General features: G+C 41.1%; 1 protein-coding gene across 1 annotated transcript in view; it reads left to right on the plus strand.

The window, feature by feature from the left end:
- Positions 1–16391, plus strand: part of SVIL (supervillin) — a 131772-nt gene that overhangs the window by 74012 nt on the left and 41369 nt on the right. Inside the window, exon 16 of the mRNA XM_006887117.1 lies at positions 10000–10147. Coding sequence (XP_006887179.1) covers positions 10000–10147 — 148 coding nt within the window. The remainder of the gene's footprint in view (positions 1–9999; positions 10148–16391) is intronic.

Consider the following 16391-nt stretch of genomic DNA (forward strand, 5'->3'; position numbering starts at 1 on the left):
ACTGTGCTTGTGTGAGTTTATTTTGGCATTACTAAAAAAGGAAAAAATAAACCATGGGGGGCTGGGGGGGGAGGGAACTCTCTTGAAAAGAGAAGTGAAATTGCAGTGAGTAAATGAGCATGTAGAGAGCCCTGGTGGCACATTGGCTAAGCAGTTGACTGCCACCTGGAAAGTCAGTGGTTCGAAGCCACTAGATGCTCCCAGGGAGGAAGATGAAGAGTCTCCTGACGTAAAGTTTACAGCCCTGGAAACCCTGAGGGACAGCTCTGCTCTATCCTACGGAGTTGCTGATTTGAGATGGTCTCATGACAGTGGGTTTGGGTTTTTTAATTTTAGTTTTAAATTAACATTGTGTTAGACAAACTGGTTTTGTCTCTCCCTACCCCTTTCCTGCTCTGAGAACTCTTTCCTCTTTCCACCTCTAATCCTCTTGCTTTGCTCTCTAGGAACCTGTATATGCTTCTACTTATTCTCCTGCTATTCCTGCTGCCCATAAATACCTGTCTTTTGTATCTATTAATCAGGTGAGGAAATGCCTACACACATTCAGCCTCATTGCAATTTCTTAGCTGCAGGGAAGCACTTTTCTTTCATGTGGGAAAGAAAATGCTGCATTTCCTTACATATGTGTGTGTATGTGTGTGCATGCTTTTAATCAGTTCTGCATAGATTTAGGGCCAGGTACACAAGGATTGTTGGCTCAGACTTAGGTAGCCTGCCCTGAAGGTGTTAATTCACCTTGTGTTCTTGAAACTGGTTAAGGGGAAATTTCCCTCTTTTAATTTTCAGACTTTATACCCTAAACTAAACCAAAAACAAAGAGCAGTTGACAGTCTGACTCATGACAATCCCACATGTGTTAAGCTTGAATGTGCCTCGTAACCTTATGGTCTACCTAGAAATACCTCAAGAGGAAGGCCCAGTGATCTGCTTCCAAAAGCCCAGCCATGGAAGACCCACTGGAGCACAGTTCTGCTCTGACACACATGGGGTACAGTTCCACTCTGTGGTCGCACACTGAGTACAGTTCTATACTGCTGGCATACCCAGGGTATGGTTCTGCACTGTTGACATACACCGGGCAGTTTTATACACAGGAAGCATAAGTCAACACTGTTGGTGTACTTGAGATACATTGTTGGCACACACCGGGTACACTGTTGACCCTTTGGAGTGCAGTTCTGTGCTTCTTACTCACATAGAGTACAGATCTACACTGTTGACACATACGGGGTGGTGTTCTGTGCTTCTGACACTCATGGGGGTACAGGTCACTGCTGACATATGTGGGATACAGTTCTATGCTTCTGACACACATGGTGTACAAATCTATACTGTGATAAACACGGGATACAGGTCTACACTGTTGACACACATGGGGTGCAGTCCTATGCTCCGACACACATAGCGTACAGGTCTGTGCTTCTAACACACATGGGGTTCTGTTCTACACTGTTGAAATACATAGGATAGACTTCGATGCTGTTGACGCATAGAGTCCTACACTGTTGACATACATGGGCACAGTTTTACAGCCTCTGAAAATTGGCTGGAGAGTCAGCTATGAGTCTGTTCTGACTTCATGGCAATGAGATGATGTTGTTGATGGGGGTGTGATGGGGTTGTGTGTGTACATATATATGTTGTAGATTGACGTTGAGTCGAGCAAGACTCATAGTGACCCTGTGAACAAAAGGTCTGAAGCCTTTCTATGACTATTGTCATTTATCAAAGTTCATAGAGTTTCTAGAGGCATGTTGTTTAAGAAGTGGATGTCACTCCTGCTCCTGCCTCCCCCCGTGTGATTAACTGCCTCTGAAAATGCACTGGAAGGTCAGCAGTGGGTCAGTTCTGATTTCATAGTAGTCAACAACAACAACAATAATAAGTATATACAAAATGTATAACTTTATATAGATATGTTGTTGTTGTTGTTGTGTGCCATCGAGTCAGAACCAACCCAGTGCTGCCCTCCGGTGGGTTTTCAGAGACAGTTAATGTCACAAGAGGAGATTGGCCATTTTTCTCCCACAGAGCAACTGGTGGATTCGAACCATGTGCCCTTAGGATTGCAGCTTCTTGTCACTAAGCTACGTGTGTGTGTATGTGTAGAGAGAGAGTTTTTTGACTGTACATTTTCTTTTTCTCACTTTGATAACAGTAGCTCATTCGTTTTTATTCTGAGGTTGAGAAGTTCCTTTTCTTTCCTCAGGTAGTAGTTTGCATTCAAGAGCAAGCAAGCTCTTTGTAGATAAACTCTCTCCCAGGCTTGAACATGCATTCTCTTCTCATATGCTTTAGGACTGTAAAAGAAAAAGATTTCTGTGTATTGCCCTCCTTGCATGTTAGGAGCTGAGAGATAGGACTAGATAGGACTAGACCTCAGTGGCTATGGGGTGTAAGCCCAGGTGGGGCCTGTTAGAGGCCTCCTAAAGCTGCATGCACTGATGGTGCATGGGAATCTCACTGAAATCGTGGGAAAGAACATTCCTTCCACAGTACATGAATTTCTAACTGAGTAGCATTTTCAGAAATAGAGTCAGTAATTTACTCTTTTGCTTTATTCCTTTTACTTAACAAAGACATTCTGGTGGGATAGTAGTAGGTTAAGTGTTTGTCTGCCAACTGAAAGGTCACAAGTTTGATCCTTTCAGGAAAAGGATGGACAGTTGCTTCCAGAAAAGATTTAAAGCCTTACAAACCCAATGGAGGGTTACAGTTGACTCAGTGACAGTGAGTTTGGTGTTTTGGTACAAAATAGAGTAGAAATTGTGATAGTGGACATCCTTATGCCATTCCTGATCTCAAACAGAAAATGCTTACCATTTCACCAACAATATTTTTTATTTCTAGAAAGTCATCATGAGTTGGCATGGTCTCAATGGCAGTGGGTTTGAGATTTGCTCTTGTTAGTTCTTGGCATTCTCCCTTGTAGTTTCTTCTTCTCATTTAATTTATGAAGATGTAAATAAGATAAAATTTATAAAACTAAATCACAGTGGTTTTTCAAGTTTTAAGTTGAGGTTGTTTGGGGTTAGGGGTCCCCCCCTTTCCATAAAGCTCTTCAGTTGTGTAAGAGCTTTACCCTTAAATTGGCATCAATCCTAATAAAATAAAAGTTAGTTCTACTCTGCTTTGTTTCATCAGAAAAAAATAAGTGGAAATGATGCTGTGATTTCTCATTGAACTAGAGAGAGAGGTAGACCCAGCCGTAACAACATAGACACACGAGAAAACATACACACGTAAATACACACACACACCCCACTTTCATTTCCTCCCCTGTGTCTCTCACCAACCCTCCCTACAACATTTATTAATGGGCTCTGTGTTTAAAAGAGTAAAAGATATCTGTAAACTTTCATTAAAATCACAATTAAAATAATTTTTAAAAAGAAGAAGAAGAAAGAGAGGAAGATAAATGGGTTAAGGCCTAGGCTCATTTTCTTCCTCAACTGGCCATTACTGCTCTTGCCTGAATGTCATCAACCAAATCTGAGAAATGACAAAGTACTTGCTACAATGAATATGATCTTCTCTACAATGATGAGGGAGAATGGAAGGAGAGTTGATGCCTTTGAGCTGTGGTGCTGGAGAAGAGTGTTGAATATGCCATGGATTGCTAGAACAAACAGGTTTGTCCTAGAGAGGGTGAAGCCAGGCTGCTCCTTGGAGACAAGGATTCTGAAGCTTCATCTGACGTACTTTGGACATATTACAAGGAGGGACTGATCCTTGGAGAGGGACGTCATGCTTGGGAGGGTGGAGGGACAGTGCAGGAGAGGAAGACCCTCAATGAGATGGATTGATTTAGTCATTGGGGTAATGGTAAGTGTGTCAGAGACAATTAGATTGGCACAGGATAGAGCAGGGTTTTGGGCTGTTGTACATAGAGTTGCTATGAGTCATAGGTGACTCAACAGCAAATAACAACAGCAACAATGCAGTCTTATCCTAAAAAAAGAAAAGAAATGAATATTGTTGTCTTGTCTTACCTTTTTTTTTTACCTTTTGAGTTTTAAAATGTAATAGCAACCATGCCCTGGTAGAGTTAAAGCCTAAGCATTGGACTTCTAACCAAAAGGTCTGTGGTTCAAAACTACCTGATACACAGGGGAAAGATGAGACAGTCTGTGTCCATAAAGATTGACAACCTTGGGCATTCTGTGGAGTAGTTCTACACTGCCTATAGGGTCATTATAAATTGGAACCAATTCAACAGCAGTAGATTTTTATGAGAAATTCTATTAAATTCTTCTGTAAATAGACCAGGTGTATTTCTTCACCTGGTTGTAGAACTGGAAAAAGTCAAACAGTGGAATTTAAACCAGGCCCAAGGACGCTCTGGTTCTGTAGTCCATGGGGATTTACACTGCTGATTCAGAGGCTAGACTTCTGGTGGCTCATATCCACCACCAGCTCCATGGGTGAAAAATGGTCCATCTTGTCCTGTACAATTTACAGCCTCTGAAAACCACCAGAGGGTCAGCTAAGAGTCAGTTCTGACTCTATGGTAGTAAGTCAAGTCAAGCCAGCTCCGAGAACCCTGGTTATATTGGAGCATAGTGCTTAAATACTAACTGAAAGATCAGTAGTTCAAACCCACCAGTAGCTGTGAGAGTTAAAGAAGTGGCAGTCTGCCTCTATAAGAGGTTACAGCCGTGGGAATCTGTGGTTCTAACTCTGTCCTGTGAGGGTGTTCTGAGTTGGAATCAACAGCAACAGATTGGTTTCATGGATTTTAAAGCAACCTAACTCAGCAACAAAATTAAGAACTTTTTGAGAAGTAAAGCTTTATGTTTAAAACCACTTAGAAGGAAGAAAAATTACTCTTTGTTTTATGTTTAATATAATCACTTAGAGGGTAGAAAAATATTTCTTCCTGACAGAAATCTGGCAAACTAAAGGCAGTTTTAGATCATGAAATCTGTTATATTATTCCAGAGTTCTTATACATCACGTTCATGCAGGAACTCTGGGGAACTCTTTTCATTTTTTTAATATTACTCTGATTTATTTACAAAGTTTGAATACATTGTTTGTCACAAAAGATCCTTCCCATTTCCTTCACCCCACCCATCCATTGAATTGTGCAACCCTTTGATTAACACCCTACCCCCCATTCTCACCCCTCTATCCCTACCCCCCGCCTTGGATCCTCATACTCATTCTACAATAATCGTATTACACAGTATTTGTCCTTGTGGGACTGAGTTCATTCAGCATAATGCTCTTCAGTCCCTTCCAAGTTAGATATAATTTACAAAATGATTGCTCCTTTGTGCTGGATAGTATTCCATTGTATGAATGTACCACAACTTCTCAATCCATTTGTTCGTGGTTGGACATCTGGGCTGTTCCCATGTTCTTGCAGTGGTGAATAATGCTGCTATGAACATTGGTGTACAAGTTTCCATTTGAGCCTCAGTTCTCATTTTCTTGGGATGTATTCCAAGCAATGGAATAGCTGGGTCATATGAAATTCTATGTTCAGCTTTTTGAGGAAGCACCAAACTGCCTTCCAGAGTGGTTGTACCATTGTACAATCCCACCAACAATGTAAACGAGTTCCTATCTCACCACATCCTCTCCAACATTATATGCTGCCCTGTTAGACTTTGCCACTGTTACTGGAGTGAGATGGTATTGCGAGTAATTTGAGCATTTCTTCATACATCTGTTGACCAATTAAATATCTTCCTTTGTGAAAATTCTTTCCATATCTTTTCCCCTTTTGTAATTGGGTTTTCAGACTTTTTCTTGAGGAGGCCCAAGAATATTCTATAAACTTTTGTTATGAGACTCTTGTCTGAGATGGTATTGCCAAATGTTTTTTTCCCAGTCAGTAGGTTTTCTTTTCATCCTGTTGGAAAAAGTTTTTCATGAACACAGGGATTTAATCTTCAGAAGGTCCCATTCATCAATTTTATCCTCTTCAGATTGTACATTTCTCACTGTATTTGGTAGACTCCCATGAACGTTTGTCTCATGAACGTTATGCTTTTGGGCTTTACTCCCAGGTCTCTGATCCACCTTGAGGTGATTTTTTTATATGGTGTGAGATGTGGATCCTGTTTCAGCTTTCTTCAGGTAGCAGTCCAGTTTTGCCAGCACCATTTGTTGAAAAGGTTGTCATTTCCCCTTTTGATAGGTTTTATTTCCTTGTCAAATATCAGTTGACCATAGATAGCTGGGTCTATTTCTGGGTTCTCAATTCTGTTCCACTGATCTTTGTACCTGTACCATGCTGTTTTGGTTCCTACTGCTGTGTATAGGTTTTGAGGTCAGAGAGTGCTTTGCCTTCCACTTCCTTTTTGTTTCTCAGCAATGTTTTGCTTATTCGGGGTTTCTTGCCTCTCCAAATATCTGGGGAGCTCTTGAGCATTGTAGGAAATGAACCTTTTGATATGAGGCTACCATGTTGCTGAGACATCAACCACACCACATGGCCTCACCCCAGGGCATCCGAGATGTGTTACTCTGTGTCCATCCACAGATCTAGTGCTCCTTGCACCTTTAGAGAAGCAGCTGTTCTCGGCAATTGAAATGTTCCTAGACATAGTTTAAGCTAAGTGCCATATTGGAATGATTAAAATTCACTTTGGCACCTTCATCCTCAACTCACCCTCTTGTTTGAATGTTGAAGGAGTCTTCCTGGCAGAGTCAGCTGCATAGTTTAATAAAGATGTGTGAGTCAGAGGCACCAGGTTATGTTGGGTCAGAGTCATGTGTCCAAGCACAAGAGAGTAAGTTAATGAAAGATGCTTTTAAATATTTTTTATGACTTTTGGGTTTTGGTAAAATCTCAAAGTTATAGAGAACAAACAGATTCCTCCTAGAGAGGGTGTAACCAGGTATAACCAGGCTGCTCCTTGGAAGCAAGAATTCTGAAGGTCCGTCTGACATACTTTGGGCATGCTGCAAGGAGGGACCAGTCCTTGGAGAGGGACAGCATGCTAGGGAGAGTTGAGGAAATGTGCGAGAAAGGAAGACCCTAGATGAGATGGATTGATTCAGTGACTGGAGTAATGAGGGTGTGCTTGTCAGAGATGGTGAAGTTGGCTCAGGATAGAGCAGAGTTTAGGGCTGTTGTACACAGGGTCGCTATGAGTCGCAGACGACTCACCGGCACATAACAACAGTAACAACATATTGCCATTACTATTGTTCCTCCCATCCTTTCCTCCCTTCCTTCTCCCCTCTTCTCCTTCACCATTCTCCTTCACTCTCTTCCCTCCCTCTCCTTTTGCCAAATATATATCTATATTTTTATAAGTACATAATTTATAAATATAGACTATATTTACATATGTATATCATTAAGTATCCCCTGCACAGCTTGGAGATGCAAGACCCTTTGCCTTTCAGTACTCTAGTATGTATTTCCTAATGTCAGTGATAGTGTCTCACAGAAGCATAATGACAGTGATCAGGATGAGGAATTTTAACGTTGATCTAGTCCACAATCCAAATTCCAATTGTATTGATTTCCTCCCACTGCCCTTTGTAACGCTCTCTGACGGCATGGGCAAGGTCAGTGATTTGAATCTAGTAGCCTCTCAGGAGAAAGAGGAACAGTGTCTTCAGTAAAGATTTTCAGCCTTGGAAGCGGGTTTCTGTGAGTTAAAAGTCCTTCTAAAGGAGGCCTGGTGCCAACTGATAAGTCCAAGGTGTGAACCCATCAGTGACACCTGGAGACTTGCTCTCCTAAGGAAACCTCTCTTCTCTGTCTTCTGGAGTCACTGATTTCCCTTTCAGCCCTCCTGTCTAGGATCTAAGCCAGGATCTGACATTACATTCCACTGTCACATTTCTTTAGGGAAAAGATTTTTAACCTAATCTAAATCATCACACATTTCAGAATCAGTTCAGACTGGGCTTGCTCTGGAGAAGAAACATGTTAAAGGAAGATGCATAAGCTGGATGGTGGAGAAGTAGACATTCCTGAACCAAATAGAATTTTAACAAGGGAAAAGACACGAGGATTTTCCAAGTTTCCTTTGTATCCTGTTCCTCCCACCATCTGCCATCATTCTGAGACGTTAATAAAATGAGATCTCCACTGTCTTCCCACCCTTTATGAATCTGGAAGTAGTTTTCTGGGTGTCCATTGAGGGAAGTGTGATGGCAAGTTGTGGAGGAAAAGATTCCCTGAGCACCCTAGGAGGCACTTTCCATTCTAGTAATTGGTATTCTTTTTATGTCAGGAAAAAGGTTTTAAGATCACCTTGATAAATCCTGAATGCACTGAACTGAGACTTCTTGTCAGAAGAGTCACTCCTGAGTGAAGAAGAGCTGGAAGAATGGCCAGAGGAAGTTAAGGAACACTTAATTCTATTATGAAAGCACAAGCCCTAGCAAAAGTGCCATTTCTCCTTAGTAAGGAGATGGCGAGGTTGAAAAAACAAGAGCAAGCACATAGACGATCACTGCCTTACACAGGCCCCCTCATAGTAATGACTTCCTGGGGACAGCTGGGAAGCGCCTTCTGCTGTGTGGAGGATTTTTCCCTCGGCATTGTTTCCCTTAGCACCTATCCCCTTCTGGAGCCCTGAGAGGGTTTTCAGGATGAAAGAAGAAGAGGCTCTGAAGGAAGTTGTTGTGTACCATGGAGTTGTAACTGGCTCATGGATGGTACTCCAGCTGGCTGTTAGAGGCAGTAAATCTCAGGGAGGAAATTGCCCATCCTTCTTCTGTAGAGCAAGTGGTGGATTTGAACCATGTACCTTTGGCTTAGCACCACAATTCCTTACCCCTAAGCTACCTTATCTCCTGCCAACATTTCAGAACTGACTACCCTAATACCATCCTACAACCACCTCCACACTCTTCCTCTCAGCCAGCTTTCTCTCTGCCATCCCTGCTTCTTAGAGCCCAACTGATTCTTCCAGCCTTGGGGCCTTAGGATCATCTCTCTGCTCCCAGTCCTGCTTCCCATCCTCTCATCTCACCACATCACCTTCATCCCAGCCCCTACCTCAACTCTTCCTTCCTTCCTGGTCCCTCATGGGCACACTGCTTTTTCCCGTCACATAGCTGCATCCCAACTGCAGGCTGAAAGGGTGTCACAGGTAGCTTAGAGTTCAAAGAGGCAGGGATCCACAACTGGGAGTAGAAGCGTGACAAAAGGTATTCTTTCAGGTCAACACTAGATATGCATATGTCCTAGTGGTAAGGAAATGTTCTGACAACTCAAAGGCATGTGGTTCAAATCCACTAGCTGCTCTGCAGGAGGAATGGGTAATCTCCTCCCGTGCAATTAACTGCTTCTGAACAGCCACTGGGGGGCTCAGCTATGAGTCGGTTTTGACTCAGTAGTACATGACAACAATGTGTGTGTGTAATACAAAGCACGTGATAGATAGATAATAGATAAAATTATCTAATCTTTTATCTCTTAAATATGTACTGTGTAAATATATGCTTTATACAGATGGATGGCCTTAGCATGGCTGTATCATGGTTTAATTTTACTTCCAAGGCTGGCAAACCCACATAACTTTGCTGTTCCCAGAAATAAGCATTCTGAGTTCTAGAAAACCTTCCTGTTACCCACTTGATTCCTAACCACCTTTTCCTACTGAAGAACTAGCTTGTTCCCTATCAATTCACACAGGAAAAATCCTCTCACTTGGTCATGATACGTGTGAGTATACATGGGTAAAATCTCATCAACTCAGCTTCATCAGTAGATGAACTGAGTCTTCGGAGGCGGTGAACTTCATGACATGCAGACAGTCTCTCCATTTGTGTGTTCTAAAGAAACAAGGGAAGAAAACCAAAGTGTTCACCTATCATTTCAGTACTTTTAGTGGTAGTCTCTAGCTCCAGCCGGAAAGAATAGAAGTCACACCCACTTCAGAGACCGTTTTAGATAGAACGCTAATGGGTGTTTTGGAAAAATACATTGCTCCTCTTTGCTCATGGAATGCTACTAGCTGAAAATCACATATCTATCGTTTCTCTCCCTGTTTCCCTCTGTGTGCATTTTGTGAACAGCGAGTCACAGAAAGTCGAGAAAGTCAAATGACAATTGAGGAAAGGAAGCAACTCATCACAGTCCGAGAAGAAGCCTGGAAGACAAAAGGCAAAGGAGCTGCCAATGATTCCACACAATTCACTGTGGCTGGGAGGATGGTGAAAAAAGGTCAGTGTGGGCTTGGACGGGCACGTACATGTGCGCGTGTCTGAGTGTGCATGCAGGTATAGCTGTGGGGTTTTTCTCTTTTTTAAAAAATCTATTATATATTGGTTTGCTTACGAAGTTCATAATCATTGTGTTTCACATTATTCTTCATTCACATTGTGTTTCACATAATCATTCCGATGCATTATATTTTTTTTGGATTTTTAATTTTTTTATTTTACTCTGATTTATTTACAAAGTTTGTATACATTGTTTTTTCACAAAAGATCCTTCCCATTTCCTTCATCCCATCCACCCATCAGATTGTGCAACCCTATGATTAACATCCTACGCCCTATTCTTACCCCTTTATTTCCACCCTCCAACCCGCCTTGGATCCTACAATAATGGTATTATACAGTATTTGTCCTTGTGGGGCTGAGTTAGTTCACTTAGCATAATGCTCTCCAGTCCCTCCCAAGTTAGATAGTAATTTACAAAATGATTGCTTCTGCATGCTAAATAGTATTCCATGTGTGAATGTACCACAACTTCTCAATCCATTTATTTGTGGTTAGACATCTAGGCTGTTTTCATGTTCTTGTGATGGTGAATAATGCAGCTGTGAATATTGGTGTACAAGTTTCTATTTGAGCTTCAGTTCTCATTTTCTTGGGATATATTCCAAGCAGTGGAATAGCTGAGTTATATGGAATTTCTATGTTCAGCTTTTTGAGGAAGCGCCAAACTGCCTTCCAGAGTGGAGGTACCATTGTACAATCCCACCAACAATGTAAAAGAGGTCCTATTTCATCAAATCCTCTCCAGCATGTATTACTTGCTATCCTTTAAAACTTTGCCACTGCTACTGGAGTGAGATGGTATCTCATTGTGGTTTTGATTTGCATCTGCCAGTGATTTGCAGCATTTCTTCATATATCTGTTGGCCATTTGATATTTTCCTCTTTGAAAACTCTTTCCATGTGTTTTGCCCATTTTGTTATTGAGTTAGACTTTTTCTTGTGGAGGTCCAGGAGTATTCTAGAAACTTTTGTTAAGAGATTCTTGTCTGAGATGGTATTGCCAAATATTTGTTCCCAGTCAGTAGACTTTCTTCTCACTTTGTTGGGAAAAGTTTCTGATGTACACAGGGATTTAATCTTTAGAATGCCCCATTCATCAATTTTATCTTCTTCAGATTGTACATTTCTGGCTATATTTGGTAGTCTCTTTATACCATAGACTAGAGCTTCTAAGCTTGATCCCAGTTTTTCTCTTATAAACTTTATGGTTTTGGGCTTTACTCTGAAGTCTCTTATCCACCTTGAGGTGATTTTTGTGTATGGTGTGAGATTTGGATCCTGTTTCAGCTTTCTGCGGGTAGCAGTCTAGTTTTGCCAGCACCATTTGTTGTAGAGGTTATCATTTGAAGAGGTTGATGGGCTTTATTTCCTTGTCAAATATCAGTTGACCATAGATAGCTGAGTATATTTCTGGGTTCTCACTTCTCTTCCACTGCTCTGTGTGCCTGTCATTGTACCAGTACCAGGCTGTTTTGGTTACTACCACTGTGTAGTAGGTTTTTAGGTCAGGGAGTGCTTTACCTCCCACTTCATTTTTGTTTCTTAGAAATGTTTTGCTTATTCAGGATCTCTTTCCTCTCCAAATAAACTTGACAATTTGCTTTTCAATCTCTTCGAAAACTAAATTTGGTATTTGTATTGGGATTGCATTGAATATGTAGATTGCTTTTGGTAGGATTATCATTTTCACAATATTGGGTCTTTCTATCCATGAAAAGGCACATTTTCCATTTCTTTAGGTCTTTTATTGTGTCTTGCAGAAATATTTTGTAGTTTTCTTTGTATAGGTCTTTTGTATCTCTAGATAGGTTTACTCCCAATTATCTCAATTTGTGGTTGGCTATTGTAAATGATATTGCTTTCTTTGTTTCCTTCTCTGTGTTCTCTTTGTTACTGTACAGGAATCCCACTAATAATTGGATACTGATCTTCTATCCTTCCACTCTATTAAATTGCCCTGCTAGCTCTAGTAGTTTTTTTGTTGATTCTTTGGGATTTTCTATGTACACTATCATATCATCCACATACATAGTGACATTTTAACCATTTCTTTGCTGATCTGGATGCATTTTATTTCCTTCTCTTGTCATATTTCCCTAGCAAGCACTTCTACTACAATATTGAATAGAAGTAGTGACTAATGGACTTCCTTGTCTGGTCCCTATTCGCAAGGAAAATGTTTTTAGCCTTTCTCCATTGAGAATGATATTGGCTCTTGGTTTGGCAAATATACTTTGTGTGAAGTGCCAAACCACAGAAGCAACTTCTTGTCCTTTTGGTTTTTAATATATAAAAGTCATAACTATCTTTAGTTTAATCTTACCACAGTTTCATGAGCTACCCCTACTAGAAACCCTTTCTTTATAAATAATGCCATTTTCAATCTGAGAAGAATTTCTTTGATGCCTGTTTCAAAATGTACCCATTTGGAAATTGAGCACAGATTTCTAAATCAGTTGTAAATCTGCTAGCAAATCCCAGTTTCTTCTCAGAGTTACTAGTAAATGATTTCCATATTCTTGTGATTTGGCAACAAGGTCTCTCAAGTGAGCTTTTCTGTGTAAAGTAGCTTTGGGTCTCCTCGCCTCTTTATAATAATACTCAGCTCTCTTGGCATCATGTAAGATTTCTGACAAAGCCTGGTTTCCAGACACTTTAAATAACTGTCTAAAAGATGCATCCAGTTCCAGAGATGAGGGATTTCTTTGTAGACAGTTATTTTCTGTGGCTGAATTCTTGGGATTTACTAATTTGAAACTTTTATCTAAATGTTTATAAGACAGGCACTTTACATGGTTAGTAAAGTCTGGGAGATTTGCAATCCCATGGGGATAGAAATGGCTTTTATTTTCTATCATATAGGAAGTATGTAAAGTCTGAGGTCCTTTTGTTGCCTAGAAGGGCGCTGTGGTGGCGGTGGGCCACAGGGACTTGCACTCTAACCCAGAGACTGTGCATCTCTGTTCGTTCTGGTCCACTAACAGCTCTTCAGGACAAGGGTGAATAATGCCCTCTTGTGCCATTTCTAGCCCCAGAAAATTGGCTGGAAGGTAAAGTATGAACTGATTCAGACTCTGTGGAAGTGAGTTTTGTGTTATTGTCACCTATAGAGTGGCTTCATCAGGGCCAACAGAAGCTTGGCTACCAACTGAAAGGGTGGAGGTTTGTGTTTATCCAGATGTGCATTGGAAGGACGTCCTGGCTGTCTACACCTAAAACATAAGCCACTGGTGGAACAGAGTTCTAGTCTAACACTCAGTGGGGCTCCTTGAGCCCACACTGACTCAACAGCAAGTGTGTTTATTTTTTTTTCTGATTTGTATGCACAAATAATTAATTTTCTAAGCTGCTATTTCAAAAGCCAAATTTCTAAATTGATGATGAAATGATTACATTACTTCGCCCTAATTTACGTTTTAACTGTGTAGGCTTGTCTTTCCTTTCTTTCAAAACCTTTGAAAGTGATCCTTTCACTTAGAAATCATGACTATTTTATTGTCAGATGTATAATAAAACATATGCACAAGAGAAGAAAAGGGACAGCCCCTAAATTTTTGTAAAGTTAAATCTTAGTGGAGGAAGACTTTCTAACTCCTCTGGGGGTAAGTGTGTTAGAGACAGTGAGACTGGCACAGGATAGAGCAGGGGTTAGGGCTGTTGTGCTAGAGTCACATGAGTCTGTGAGTCCCAGGCGACTTGATGTCACATAACAACAACAACAAATATTCTCACCTAATCTTGGTTTTGTCAAAAAAAGTAGCAGAAGCCTGTGTCCACTCAGTGAATAAGCTAGCATTTGACTGCTTTCTTCTTCTGTCCAAGAACTGAGTATTCATGTCAAATTGCTTTAACACGGAATCTCATCTCCATTTAAAAAAACAGGATAGGTTCAGGAGAACACAGATTAACAATTTAGTCCTCTAATTTGCAGTCAGATTAAGATTGCAAGTCACCCAGTTCCTCGAACAGTTATCTCCTCATGACTTTGTCGTACTTTGATTTCTGTTTTCCTTTCCTACCTAAAACAAATAAACAATTTATAAGTGAGCGCATACTCCAAAATACTGTTGTGTCTGTCCGCAGTGATATCAGAAGTAGAACAGCCACTTTACATTTCCCACTCACACTCACTCGTTACTGCCAAAAACCAACTGGTGGTTGACCCTCTAGCAAGTTTTCAGAGGCTTTAAATTACACAGGAGGAGACTTTCCAGATTTCTCCCTCAGAGCCATCTGGTAGATTCCAACTGTCCGCCTTTGTGTTGGCAGCACAACTCCTTACCCACCAGGCCACTAGTGTTCCCTTTAAATGTCTGAAACAGGAAGTTAGAGGAGTCTATCATCTGGCCAGGGCTGGGGTGAATGGATTTTATGAAGATTTGGAGAATGAAGTGAGAGTAGTTGCTATATCCCTCATGGGGTAAACTTAGAGCACAGGGTTGTGTCCTTTTTCCGTACCTATTCAGTCTGTATGCTGAGCAGATCATTCACGAAGCTAGACTCTATGAAGAGGAGTGTGGCATCGCGGTTGAAGGAAAACTCATCAACAACCTCCATTATTGCTAATGACACAATTTTGCTTGCGGAAAATGAAGAGGATATGAAACATCTGTTGCAGAAGATCAAAGACTAGAGCCTTCAGTGGATTACATGTCAACACCAAGAAGACAGAAACCCTCACCACAGGCCCAAGAGTCAACATTCCAGTAGATAGAAATAAGATTGAAGTTGTCAATGATTTTATTGGTACCAGCAGTCAGGAAATCAGATGTATTACATTTGGCAAGTGTGCAGTTAAGGACCTTTCCAAAATATGGAATAGCAATAATGTCAATTTGAAGACTAAGGTGTGCCTGATTCATGCCATGGTCTTCTCAATCCCTTGCTGTGCATAAGAGAACTGGACAATGACTAAGGATGACAGAAGAAGACTTGATGCCTTTGAGTTGTGGTGCTGGAGAAGAGTAATGAATATCCCATGGGCTGCAAAAAAAAAAAGAAAAAGAAAAACCCAAACAGATGTGTCCTGGAAAGAATGGAGGCCAGAATGTTGCTTGGAGGCAAGGATGAGCAAGCATCATTTTTCATACTTTGGACATGTAGCTAGGTGAGGCTATTCCTTGGAAAAGGATATTATGCTTGGAAGGATGGAGGGTCAGTGAAGGAGAGAAAGAGGCCCAATGAGATGGATTGACCCTTTGACTTCATCAGTGGGCTCTAGTGTTTTAAATGTGATGAGGATAGCACAGGATACGGTAAGGGTCAGAATGGCTGTTCAAAGGGTCACTATGAGTCATACTCAACTCAGCAGCACTTAAGAACAACATAGCATGCCAGTTCAGGGCAGAATGCTTTCTTTCTGTGTGAGAGGCCTGGGTTCCATTTACCCCCCCCCCATGCACCTATTTGTCAATGGAGATTTGCATAATATTATGATACTGAACAGGTTTCAGAAGCTTTCAGATTAAGACAGACAAGAAAGAAAGGTCTGGCAAGCTACTTTTTTTTTTTTTTAAGCAGTCATTTCAAACCCTTTGGATCATAGGAGTCCACACTCAACTGATTGTGATATTGGTGCAGGACTGGGCAAGACTTTGTCGTATTGTGCATGGGATCACCCGTGAGTCTGGAGCCAGCTCAAAAGTACCTAACAACACATGGCATGTTCAGGAAAGAATGTTCTTGCACACTAGCTTACAATCAGTTGAAGAAACGATCCCCTTTTTGTCTGATATTGGCTTATGTGTTTACCTTGAACCACAAGCATTCTAATTTGCAGAGATAGGGCTTCCAAGGTGCACTTACTGCAGAATAGAATAAGCCCCCTTCAGAATAGAGTAAGCCTTGGAGGCTGTGCATCTCATGAGGCTACAACTGAATCACCACACATAGGCAGCTCCCAGACATTGCATCCTGCGGTTCACTCTGTCATCCCATGGGGCTCTCTCTTCCTCCCACCCCCCAAGCGTGTTACATTTTTCTTCCTCTTTTGAACCTCCTCTATTTGACTTTACATGTTGATAGTGACTGTAACAGTGGACTCAAGTATATCGGAAATGGTGAGGATAGGATAGAATAGGGCAAGGTGTAGATCTGTTGATCATAGGGTCCCTGTGTTGTAGTCAATATGATGGCAACTAACAACAACAACAGCAACAAATTTCACTTAAGAATTCTTTACT

The sequence above is a fragment of the Elephantulus edwardii genome, unplaced genomic scaffold (genome assembly GCF_000299155.1).
Source record: "Elephantulus edwardii isolate Elephantulus edwardi_28Jun2011 unplaced genomic scaffold, EleEdw1.0 scaffold00054, whole genome shotgun sequence".
NCBI lineage: Eukaryota > Metazoa > Chordata > Mammalia > Macroscelidea > Macroscelididae > Elephantulus > Elephantulus edwardii.